This window comes from Crotalus tigris, unplaced genomic scaffold, assembly GCF_016545835.1.
Source record: "Crotalus tigris isolate CLP2741 ecotype Arizona unplaced genomic scaffold, ASM1654583v1 scf7180000018368.3068619, whole genome shotgun sequence".
In the NCBI taxonomy this organism is placed as follows: Eukaryota; Metazoa; Chordata; class Lepidosauria; order Squamata; family Viperidae; genus Crotalus; species Crotalus tigris.
In genome coordinates this window covers 406,569-419,897 of record NW_024096968.1, presented here as the reverse complement: position 1 = coordinate 419,897, position 13,329 = coordinate 406,569, and the positions used below count along the sequence as shown (strand labels likewise).

The following is a 13,329-nucleotide window of genomic DNA, read 5'->3' as shown; positions in this document are numbered from 1 at the left end:
AGGCTATTGCAGATGCAATAAGAGTGGACAATTGCTTTATTGTGACAATGTCATGCTTCATATGGACTTTTACAAAAATTGGATAATTCACTCTTCACTGTCCTCCAATGGTACTCTACACATCTCTTCTGTTGTTTCATCTTTCAGAGCTCTTGGAAAACAAGAAGTCCCCTGGGATTGACAAAAGGGTAGGAGCATGGGAAGAATCCAAACCAAAGTGCCTGCTACCAGCCTATTCCAGGTGGCAACTAAAAACCCTAAGCTCCCTACAGAACACATCTGGGACCATTATATGAGCCAATATAATTAACCCATCAGTCAGTTGAAAAGCAATCATACTTTTCATGCTAAGGTCTTACAATACTTATTCTAGGGCAGGGGTTCTCAACCTTGGCAACTTTAAGACTTGTGGACGTCAACTCCCAGAATTCCTCAGCCAGCAAAGCAAAAGCAAAGCTGGCTGAGGAATTCTGGGAGTTGACGTCCACAAGTCTTAAAGTTGCCAAGGTTGAGAACCCCTGTTCTAGGGGGTCTTAGGATAGGATCTATGATGGCTACAAACTTTTGAACTACTCCAGACTCAATGCTACACTAATGTAGATTAAAATTGCTAAGCCTCCCTATCTTCACTGCCAATCCAGCAATGGAAATCGAGCAATTTGGGCAAGGTTCTCACTGAGCAGCAAGAAGGCCAGTACATCAGCAATAAATATAACTGTTCCTCAAGTCCAATTTCAACCAGAGAGTATCAAATCCATGTATCCCTGATGCAATACTTCAGAGAGTTGTTAAGTCTCTTTGGATGACCATTGCACAGACTGAGGAAGGTGACCTTGATGGAGATCTGCAAGCTATGTTACCAAAGCAACAAGGGATGAAATATATGTTAAATTGACAACAGACAGGAAAATATTCAGAAAAGGCTTAGACAGACACCTCCCTAATTCACTGAACTATGAGAAGGAAGAGGCTCAACACAATCTGACTTTCAAGATTCTGCTAGCCACTCTCAATAAGCATGGTTTTAGCCTTCCTGTGGAATCGATTTCCTGATCTGATCTACGTAGCAGGGCTCCCAGTAACAGCTACTCCAAGTCCCCTAGCCTGGCTTCATGGACACATTTCTGAGAATGGAACATCCCTGTCTGGGCCCAGACAGGTTTCTGGATGGGAAACACCCTCACTCTGGACTCATACATGCCTGGTTGGCTGCCTCATCCAGATCATAGATAAGACAGTTTTGTTACAAATACACCTAACATTTAGCAGCAGCTGGAGAACAGTGATACTGAGGATCTGGAGGCAAGACTTAGCCTTAGGGCTAAGCACTGGGGGTTGGAAATGTCAAGTCTGCTTTCCCTGAGGGAGGTCTAGCTCTAGATTCCCTCCACACACTTTTCACAGCTGAGACATTACTGCCTGCTCTCTCTCACTGCCACTGGTCCCCTTTACTTCTTTTTCTCAGAAGCCAAGTATCATATGATAACTAATAAGCCTTAATTCAAACTCTTTGAAGGCGAGGATCTGTCATAAGGAACTTCTTTAAAAGCAATAACATTTTTTTAAAGAAAACATAATAACTTCTTTTATCATCAAGAGAAATTTGCTATTGACTAGAAGTGTAAACTGAGGCCTTTGAACTATGGTGCTGGAGAAGACTCCTGTGAGTCCCCTGGACTGCAAGGCGTTCAAACCGGTCAGTCCTAGAGGAGATCAACCCTGACTGCTCTTTAGAAGGCCAGATCCTGAAGTTGAAACTCAAGAACTTTGGCCACCTAATGAGAAGGAAGGACTCACTGGAGAAGAGCCTAATGCTGGGAAAGTTTGAGGGCAATAGAAGAAGGGGACGACAGAGAATGAGGTGGCTGGATGGAGTCACTGAAGCAGTAGGCGTGAGCTTAAATGGACTCAAAGATGGTAGAGGACAGGAAGGCCTGGAGGAATGTTGTCCATGGGGTCACGATGGGTCGGACATGACTTCGCAACTAACAACAACAAAAGAAGTGTAAAAGTCTTGGAAAGAGACAAGAGATGATTACGGTATCCTTAATGCAACAGCTTCCAGCAGGGCAGGAAAATACATGGTGGTATACTTTGAAAGACTATCTTAGTGTGCGATGAAAACTTGCATACATTACTATAGTAAAGGGTAATCCCATAAAAGCAATATTATTAATATTAATATAGGGATTTTTCTGTTTCTTTTCTCTTTGAAAAAGATTTTTACCCAGCAGCCATGATTCCCCTCAGCATGAAAGGAAATCAAGTAACAAGGATGAACAGAGAAAGGATGATGAGTGGTTAAAGTATGCTGGCAAAATCTCATCTTGTATTTAACTATGAATATCAATAGGAAATTCTATGGTGAACCTGTAAGGTGATTGTGCGATGCTAAATGATCGAGAATGATCACCCACATTCTTGGGTTTTTATCCTTTATTTATGTTGTTCCTTTTATGGTTTTAATTGTGAATATATTGTATGTTGCCCAGAGTCTCATATCATAACATGGGAGACTATATAAATCTATTAAATAAAATAAAATTGTGGGCTTCCTGAATGCAGCTGAAGTAGTGCACACACAAGGCTTCTGCAATGAATTATCTTCAATATCAGTTTGTTATCAAGCTATCCACAGTTAATCATAAGACAAACTTCAGACATGAAGCCAACAGGAGGAAACTTGACCTGAGCCGTGTTTCTTCTACCAGCAGTTCTGACACAATGCTTCGAAGATAAAAGGGAGTAAGCTAAGCATGGCTTTATTCATGCCACCACAGATTAACTGAGGATTGAATTTCTATCTTTAAGGTAATGTTTCCAACCCAACTAAAAAAGCCTTCCAACCTTACAAGCAGCCTTTCATCATTAACAACTCGTTTTGCTTACTAGAATAACAAGTAGGCACCTGGCTTGCAAGAGATAATTTGGTTTGACAACCTATCCTTCTATTATACATTCAGGAAATTCTGTCCCCTGTTGCATGGACTGAGTATGATGACCAAATGGGCACATCACCAAATTCTCCTACTTATCAAACATCTTGCATTGTATTAAACTGTATTTCAATAAAATAATAACAACAATAAGGGAACTGCCAAAACAACAGATGAACAAAAGATCAGTTTCTAACTGACAAGTTGATTTTGGAAAACTGCAACAGAAGGAAGACCAACTTGAATGTAGCATGGATTACAAGGAGGCATTCAATTCCCTGCCAGATGATTGGATAATCAAGCGCCTAGAAATAACAGGAGTCAGTAGAAACATTAGTTTTGTGCAAAGGCGAATGGCACAATGGAAGACGCAGTTGCCGGTCAATGGTGATAGAGTGGAACAGGTTAATAATATCAAGAGAGGAACCTTTCAAGGAGACTCAGTATCACCATTACTATTTGTTATTGCACTGATTCTTCTGTAAACAGTACTGAATAATTCAGGCCATAGCTATCAAAAATCAAAAACATCTGCCAGGCTATCACACCTCCTTTACATCAATGATCTGATGCTGTACGAAAATACAACATCTGAAATAGCACTACTGCTCAACACTGCCTGTATTCGCAGCCAAGCTATTGCAGTGCAGTTTGGACTGGACAAATGTGCCACACTCAGCATCAAATGGGGAAAAATAATGAAAACTGAAGATGCCCTATGGAAACAACATCAAGAGTCTGGATGAGGATGATTACTGTAAATACCTGGGGATTCCTTTAAGCTGACATCATCAAACACACTGAAGTCAAGAAAGTTAGAAGAGAATACATCATGAAAATTTTTTAAAGTCCAAATTCAGTGTAGGAAATAGCACCAAGCCAAATAACAGCTGGGCAATTCCAGTCAGTGGACTGGACTCAAGCAGAACTAAAAACCCTGGTTAGAAAGAACAGTAAAATAATGCAGTGATGCTGACAGATGCTCCTTACCAAGGAAAACAAGTGAGGGTACAACAGGCAGTTGAAGAAGAAAAAAGGACATTGAAAGAATGTATGAAGGACAATGAAGAAGATGCACCGAAGCTAGCATGCCATGAAGGTCTACTGAGTACTGGAGAGACCAAACTGGCGTATTTAACGTTAATGTATTAACAGCAGCGAGGATTGTATTTGCTCAGCACTGGAAGAATGAAGAAACGCCACTAGCTGAAGAGATAGCCAAGAAGATATTGGACTGTGCTGAAACGGACAGACTTACATTGAGGATCAAAGAGAAAGAAGATACAGAATATTTTCAAACATGCAATTTATTTTATGAATGGTTGAGGGAAAAAAAGGCTAGAGATTAAGAATGTAACTTGTCTTATTAAGCATACAAATTAACCCAGACAACACGATGTTTATTAAGCACTAATCAAATGTAATAATAGAAAATTAATTTTAAAAAATTGGAAAAAAAGACAAAGGAAGAATAGAAAAGAGATATAGCAAGGACAAGTATTACTTGGCCAGTACATTAAAAAAAAATAGCAGGCAAAACACTTAAACCGGCAATGGCTAAGAGCAGGAAAATTAAAGAAATAGACAGAGGGGCCAATTCTGATTTTACAAGGCCAAGCCTTAAGCACAAAAGCATGCAAAGCCAGAATTGAAAAGGCAGCAACAGAGAACAAATGCTGCCTCTGCAAAGAAGCAAAAGAAATAGAGGATCATCTCATTTTAGCTACTGCAAGAAGGTTGTTCAGACTGATTACAAGCAACGGCGTGACTAAGTAACAACAATGGTACATTGAAATATCTGCAAGAAATACCAATTGCCTGGATGCAAAAACTGTTTGGCCCACAGAATAGACAGAATGTAACAGAAACTGAGGAAGCTAAAGTGTTCTGGGACTTTAGAATTCAAACAGAGAAGCACCTGTGACATAGCATCCCAGACTTAATTGTTGATAAGAAAGACAAAGTCCAAGTAGTGGATCTGGGGAAAATTACAAAATACAAAGACCTGCAAACAGAAGTAGAATGGATTTGGTAAAAGAAAACAAAGATACTACCAATAGTAATAGGTACCATCCCAATGGGGAATAATAGGTGCAATCCCAAAACATCTGGATCACTACCAAAATCACCATTAATCAATTGCAAAAGGCAACTTGAATGGAACAGCGTACATTCTGTAAGGATACATTTAATGCCATCAAACAACAACATCTGCCTAGCCCAGGTCCTTGGGAAGGACTCAGTAGGTGAATAAAAATCCCAAATTTTGTCTAAACATCTGGCTGACTGTGCAACCAACCATAATCTATAAAACTTGTATGCTACCCAACTCAATGACTATGGGCAGTTCACAACAATCAAAGAAATTACAGTAAAATCACTGAAATGTAAAAGATAAAGATAAAAGTTGGCAAGCACAAAAAACCAATCTCACACTCCCTTACTAAAACTATTATCCTTCTAAACCAGAGGTCCCCAATCTTTTGGGCACCAGAGACCGGTTCCGTGGAGAGAGGTTTTTCCGTGGACTGGAGGGGGCGTGGTTGTGTGTGCTGCCTGCATCTCGCGGATGGGGCTTTGCTTGTTCGTGTGGACCAGTTGCTGGCATGCTGCGACCCAGTACTGGTCCATGGACCGAAGGATGGAGACCCTTGTTCTAAACAACAGCAGAGAGAAGGCCTAAAGTGAGGTTCTTGGGGACCTCAAACCAAAGATCAGATGTTGCAATAGAGAAGGTGTGCTTTCAGGGTCCTGATAGATAACAATGTTTAATCAACGGAACTCGGGGCATGCTAAGTACAGAATTGAATTAGCTGGGTAGATGTTATGGGAGGCAAGTACCTCTTAAGTAACCTGGTTCTACAGAATATGGGGCCTAGATTTGTTAAGCATGTAACAGAAATAATGCCAGGAGGAAGATTGATTTAGACTTGGAAAAGCCACCATTTTGGATGTTCCAGCATGTTTTGCCTTCTGGAACAACAAGAGCCCGGGCAGTAACCCTATCTCATTCTGTGAGAATCTATGGCCAAGTATATCCTCTCAAGGAAAAGAAGCAGCATTAAACTTCTTGAGTGTAACTAACAGGTATCACCAATTTCTGTTCTCCAAGAGAGTACAAGTGGCCTTCAACTCAAAATTATTGCAGGATCCAATCTGGGCCAGTCACTGGGACCAGAGGTTCAGTCTTCTGAGCTTTTGGACTTGTGCCAGAGCCCATCCTTAGGCAACTTCACTCTCAAATGCTATCTGTGCATAGAGGTACACCATATTGAGAATATGAATAACAGGTGGCACATTTTTTAATAAATAAAAAGATTCCAAAAGAAAAAAAAATCTTGCAGAAGTTCTATTATTCATCACTATTCAGTTACTTTGTACAGGTGTAACTTAGTTGGGTAATGAAACATCTATTAGCAGAAAACAAAGCTCAGAAAACTCCATAAAAGGAAGATTAGAAACTTGGTAAACATTATTTTATAGAATCTAACCAACTTTCAGATATACTCTTCAAGTTATTATCTTCACATTGAAAATGGAATTATGATCATTATAAGAATGGCTTGCCCAAAACTACATATTTAATAAATTAAATCAGCCCTTTTCAGGGGCCGTACTGTTTTAGTTATCATGAATGAATTAAGACTGTCCAATGAAAAATGAAAGTAGTTTGACATACAAAAACCATAAAATCGGGATAAAGATCAATACAGATAGTCCTCGACTTACAACCATTGATTTAGTGACCATTCCAAGTCACAACAGCATTGGAAAAAGTGACTTATGACCATTTTTCAAACTTATGACCCTGCAGCCTCTCCAAGGTCATGTGATTAAAATTCAGTCGCTTGACAACTGACTCATATTTATGACGGTTGCAGTGTCCCGGAGGAGGGGGTCATGTGATCACCTTTTGCGATCTTCTGACAAGCAAAATTAGTGGGGAAGCCAGAATCACTTAACTGTGTTACTAACTTAACAGCTATAGTGACTCCCTTAACAACTGTGGCAAGGAAAGTCATAAAATGGGGCAAAACTCACTTAACAATTGTCTTGCTTAGCAAAGAAAATCTGGGGCTCAAATGTGGTTGTAAGTCAAGAACTACCTGTAAATAAACGTAGGCGGTTCCCTCTCTTGAACTCCTGGAATAGATTTCTGCAATTTCTAGCATCTATGCCATATACTGCAGGTATATCAAGTGGAATACCATAAAAGGAAGCATTTGAAGCTTATTAGTTCAACATAAGATACTTACACTGCCCACTCAAGCTTTTCATTTTTGATTGAATTGTAAAGAGCCTGGAAGAGGAAAGAAATTAAAAAAAAATTAAGTGGATTTGGATGACCATATATAGAAGATAACTTTTTTTTTAAAAAAAAATCTAAATGTCACAAATTACCATATACATGTTGCACTAAAGATTAAAACGTTATTCCTTAGCCTGGAGTGCATAAAAGTCTTTGTCATGTTTTAATGTTGCTGAACTCATTTTTTTTTCCTTTTCTTTAAGCCTGGAGACAAGGAGAGGCTTTTAACAACCCTTCGCTGACTTTGGAGACGTTCCAAAAGTTAAGAGCTGTCGCTCGGAAGTCCTCTTCAAGTGCCTTTGCTGGAGAGGACGAGTGGGCTCAGATTTAGTATTTTATTACAGATAAAACCTACATTGTCCTTTGGGAACAAGCACAAGGCCTAGTTTAGAGATCTTAGTTCTCCATGCCGAGGAAAAAAGAAAACAAATCAACCCATCCATCCCCTCATAGAACTAGCTTCAAATTAACAGAGACCAAAAACACGTCCTGAACAATGATACTGAGGCTTATGATGAAGTAAATTTTGCTAATATATTGTTTTAGAAAAGCTATGCCAATGGCAACCACAAAGCTGATTCCAAACTTAAGTGAACTCTCCTTGTAAATCCTTATAGAAACCCTAGTTTCTAAGGTCATTTTTAATATATTTTTTTATATTTAAAATTTGGAATCAGAGTTTCTTGTACCTCTCTTTAGAATCAGAGGTGAGCTGTATAGATCAACAACGCACAATTAAAGGAGATAAAATATTCTCTTCTCAGATGCTACATCAATGCCGATCTATTTGTTTTGGCAGGTAAAGGATTTAAAGCTCCCTACTTGCATTTTGCCCACTCCATTTGATATTTGGTATTCTGTAGCTAAAGTCTCCAAATAAAATGACATTAAATTCGTATAGCATATCCCGAATTTCTACCCTCCTGCTACAAATCACATTTAATGTAAGAGCTGCTAAAATGACACCTATCAGACCTATAATAAAAGCCATTTCACTTACCATTTTATCTATTACTATAAAATATAACTTTGTAGAGAGCCCAGACAAGATGGGAATAGTATGATTGGTAGTATTGTTCAACCATATCTTTGAACAGCAGGTCAGGTAGCTATTTAAAATTAGTACCAGATTGCTTTTCAAAATTTCCTGATATATAAATAGTATGCAACCTTTATGTATTTCTGCACTTATTTAAAGTCATTTATGTGGAATCCTTCATAAAATCAATGCAAAGTCAAGTAATTGTGAGGAAATAAAAACACCTTATTTCAAAAGATAACAGTAAGTCCTCAGATGAGCCTCTCTAGAACATGACACCCAACATCTGTGCTTTGAAATATGAAGCCCATTCAGTAACTTAACAACTAATATACCTCAGTATAGTCCCTAAAATGCAGCACCAACTTCTCATCTGGACCTGGCAGCTGTACTCTGAGCTAAGTGTAAATTCATGACAGCCTTCAAAAGTTGTGTGTGTGTGTGTGTGTGTGTGTGTGTGTGTGTGTGTGTGTGTGTGTCTAAGCTGTGTGATTGAAAACTGAATGTCTTACTGCTCCTGTAAATTTTAAAAATATAACAAAAGCAAAAATAATCAATGATAAATGAATACTTCAAAAGCATTAGTTTATAGTGTCTATACTCTTGGGGGTACTGTCATCCTTCCACCCCATCGCTAAAGTTTTCCAAAAGAGCCAAAGATCTCCAGGAGGAAACATAACATCTAAGCCTGAAGAGAAAATCCTGAACATTGCTTGAGCATGGATTACTGTCTGCAAGAGCAACACATCTGGAGATTACTAGGCTGCAGGCTGCTTAGTTGAGAGTTCTGTCTTTAATAGTATCACAAAGGTGGCTATATTATATATTATATAGTTGATATTTGTGGTGGATGAACATGACATAATAAAAGATTTGATCTGTAGTTACAAACCTAATAATTGTTATATGCAGAACAATTATTAGGTTTGTAACTACAGATCAAATCTTTTATTATGTCATGTTTGTCCACCATAAATATCAACTATAAGAAATCAATTTCAAAGGAAGAAAAAAATTGTCTAGATTACTTACACAGCTGTTTCTCTTTCTAGCATACCAGTTTCAAGAAAGTTTAGATATTCATTCATTCATTCATTCATTCATTCATTCATTCATTCATTCATTCATTCATTCGTTCAATTTATACAGCCATCCATCTCGCACATTTGACTCTAGGCACCTTACAATAAAATAGATAAAATACATAATGTAAAAAATAAAATAAAACACATAGCAGCTAGGCATCATTCAAACAACTATCAACTTAGCCAGTACTGTAGATGGATTCCATTACTCACCCAGGACCCAAGACACAGGTACAAAACCAAGTTTTCAAGGCCTTTGGAAATCCAGCAAGGAAAGGCCAATCTAATCTCAGAGGGGATAACATTCCACAGGCAGAAAAAGAGGTTCCTTCTGGGCCCCACTAGCCAACACTCCTTAGCCAACTGTACCTAGGGATCTAATAGGAAGGGTAGACACCACTGGGGAAGGCTGGTCCCACAAATAACTCGGTTCCAAGCTATGAAGAACTTTAAAGGTCACAGTCAGATTATTTCGAGCTTGCATGATCTTTCTCCTTGGCTGATTCAAAACCGGAAACTGTTGTTAAAAACTTAACAATTAATGGCATGCATTTCACCATTGTAGGCTTCCTCGTTTCCAAAAGATTCTTATTTTTAGTTGCCCAACAAGTCAGTACTCAATTGTTAGAAAAAGCAGTTAGTAATCCTCTCTAGCCACCTCTTTCTTTTTTGCTCTAGGAAATTGAACCATAACAAAATATGGCAGGAATTTCTTAAACCATCTGCTTTGAATCTGAGTGGGGTAAATATTTCGTATTAGATATAATTCTAAATCTCTGAGTGTGACTAGAGTGTTAGATGTACACTAAGCATACTTAAGTGTGTGGGTATGCGTGACCGTGACCATATAGTTTTACATCTATTAATACTGTAAGATAGTAACATGTTGCTGAAAGTAATCTTTAACTATCCTATCAAAATAATGATATTTATTCAAGTTTTATCTTTCCTTCAATACTTGACTTCAAGACTGCAGAATCTTTTTATGCCAAATTATATCCAGTTCCAAGTTATATCCAGCTTCAAATCCTGCTATGTTGGCAAGACTCAGCAAACCAATGAATATAATGTCTAAGTACTACCTACTATGTTTAGAAAGTTCTAAATTCAGACATTACCCTAACATTCTGTTATTAATCAAGTTATGAACCTCAACCCACCATGAATTGATTCCTACTGAGCATTGCATGTTAAGTTTTTGAAAAGTTCAAGAGTGCATTTGGAGATGGGAGTTCATTTTTCTTGTAAGGTACCCCATTATATGCAAAATATTTGTCCAATAGGACAAAGGGATAGTAATTAGGATTTAAACAGTGAGATCCCCAAAAAGTAGAATGGTAGATGGTACCATGTAGATGGTATGATAAAATCAATACATAGTTATGCTCTCACCTGAACACTTCACCAGTTTTCTTGCCAAGGAAAAGAAAAACCTATTTGATAATTGAAGATTTTGCCTCTATTATATGAACTACGATTTCAGTCCCTGTTAGAACTATTGAATGCTCCACAGTTAGTCATAGGTATTTCTTGAAAGCATGAGGATTAAATTGAGATTAGAGGGTGTATAATCACAATATATGTGGCTTAGGTGATCAATGGGATTAAAAGATTTTTATATATTTTCTTTATAAAAGTGCCTGAAAATATTATTCCATGCTAAGGATGACTAATTACAACTTGCTGACTTTGTATACCCAAAGTGAATGGCAGCATGTTCAACATATTGGAGAAACAGAATGAATTGATTTAAATATTGCCAACTACAAGAACACTCATGTACATCTCCATGTTCTGGGTCCATCTTCTGCTGCCGTCCATTGGGAGCTGGGATTCACATAATACTAAATCACAATGGCTGGGTTTTATAAACCATGCTACAGTTAATTTTATTCACAAATCAGATCATTGTCTTTCTGCATATAATTTCCTACTATAGGCTACAGGCTTCTTAAATAAAGCCCGTACAGTTCTTTTAGATTATTATTAGTGAGCCACATTATATATTCTGTGCACTTTGTTCCAGAATCACTGCACCAAATCATTAGGTTATCTATCTATCTATCTATCTATCTGTCTGTCTGTCTGTCTGTCTGTCTGTCTGCCTGCCTGCCTGCCTGCCTGCCTACCTACCTACCTACCTACCTACTTCTTAATCATCTTAAAAGAAAAGAAAGCAAATGAGCAAGGAAGCAAAAGGAGAAAAGAAGTATAGTACAGAAATATAATATACATATGGACAAAAGAATTACCAAGATTGCTCAGTTAGTGCTCAGTATATTGCTGATTAGAAATTAACCATAAAACATTAAATTATATTTAAGTACATTAAATTATTTTAGCAATGTAAGAATTTAAATCTTTGACCAAGCTGCCATAATCTCCATTATTTGTTGTTGAAAAATACAGAGAAAATAACAAACTACTAAAACATATTATAAATATGACTTTCTAACTACTCCTTGTCCTATTTTGATATATATCATTTACACATTAAAAATGTTTTTGTGTCTGTGAAGCATTTGTCAGCTCTTTTTTTCCCTTAAAAACTATACAGTACTCTAGTACTTATATTTGCTTTGTTGCATAATATATATGTATGGAAGCCATTTGGTTAAACATCTGTTGTGAATATATACGGTTAATTTTGCCATTACTACATATTCTCCAAGTTTTGGTTCCCAGTCTGATATCTTCAATAATGTATTTTTTTCAATATTGTGCTACAATTTATCCTTATCGCTATAAACGTGTATCCTAATCAACCGAGACTGTTCTTTTTGATATGTTTTAGAAATATACCTTGTAAAAAGAACTGTTATTTCAAACTGGACTTCCAAAGTTCTCTGAAGAGTGCTAAATCTCGCTCTGCTTTCCCCATGGATTGTAATTCTATCATTTTGCTCCCTTTTCTATCAATTGTTATTTTATTCAGTCCGTCTCTTCCTACTATTATCTGGCACATATTTTGACATCCCTTGAGTCTGTTTCTATAATGTACTGTTTAGAGAATATCAATAATAGGGAGCTTTCGTCACACACACAGACATCCTATTTAAAAATACATGAGGAAGCCTGAAGATCTGCACTCCCAATTGTGTACAAAAGCCAGCCTTCCAAAATTTGGTCTAGGGTTCCCAGCTAGCTTGGTTGAAGGACATGTTGCCTGATAATTTGAGGAACTAAAGTCCCATTACTTTGGGGAACATCTCAGGCCAACATTGTTTTGACATCTGCTCCTCAGATTACAACTTTCCAATATCTAATTCCAGATCCAACTCACAGCTTCAATTTCTAACAGCTGAATTTGAATGTGGCTGGAAAACAGATTCTTCTACTTAAGTTTTAGGAGAAATTTGGTCATAATAGAAATCCTAAGAGGGAATAAAGTCTGTTTTGGAAAAGCAGCTGCAGCCAGGCAGAAATACTTCTCCTCATTTCCCTCATGGATTCATCTCTAGTTACTCATAGGCATCTAAGTCATGTTGCAACTGCTGTGTTAACTGAAAACACTGGTGTTTTCAAGGATGTATTCTTGTTCAGAGGCAGCCTCACCCAATCCAGTCTATGGAGCTTTCAAATGCAGATGCTAAGGAAGAGTGGGAAGAGGGATGTGTGTACTACAGAAAATGAAAGTAAATGGCCTACACACAAGGAAACTGAGGCAATGTCTGGAGACTGGCAGATATTAGAAGCAAGCAAGCAGATTTTCATTCAACTGCCTGAACCACAAGCTATGATTCCTGTGGGAATCCCAGCTGGAGTTTGAAGCTTTGCTGGGAGACCAGTAGCAACTAGACCAGCAACAACTACACAGAAACAGCACTTCATCCCAACTAGTGCAAGAAACTTCTGGAAATAGGCAAAGGTTGTATTATTTTAATTATTACTTGGGGATTTTTGTTTGAACTATGTAGCAAAAGAAGTACCAAAGACATCAAGTACCCTTGACTTATAAAA

At 37.7% G+C, this 13,329-nt stretch overlaps 1 protein-coding gene across 7 annotated transcripts in view; it reads right to left on the bottom strand.

Annotated features, from left to right (window-relative positions):
* PSD3 (pleckstrin and Sec7 domain containing 3) overlaps positions 1-13,329 on the bottom strand; it is a 185,849-nt gene that overhangs the window by 31,457 nt on the left and 141,063 nt on the right. For all 7 annotated transcript variants that reach the window (XM_039350975.1, XM_039350978.1, XM_039350976.1 and 4 more), the window contains one exon: positions 7,193-7,236. In XM_039350975.1, coding sequence (XP_039206909.1) covers positions 7,193-7,236 — 44 coding nt within the window. The remainder of the gene's footprint in view (positions 1-7,192; positions 7,237-13,329) is intronic.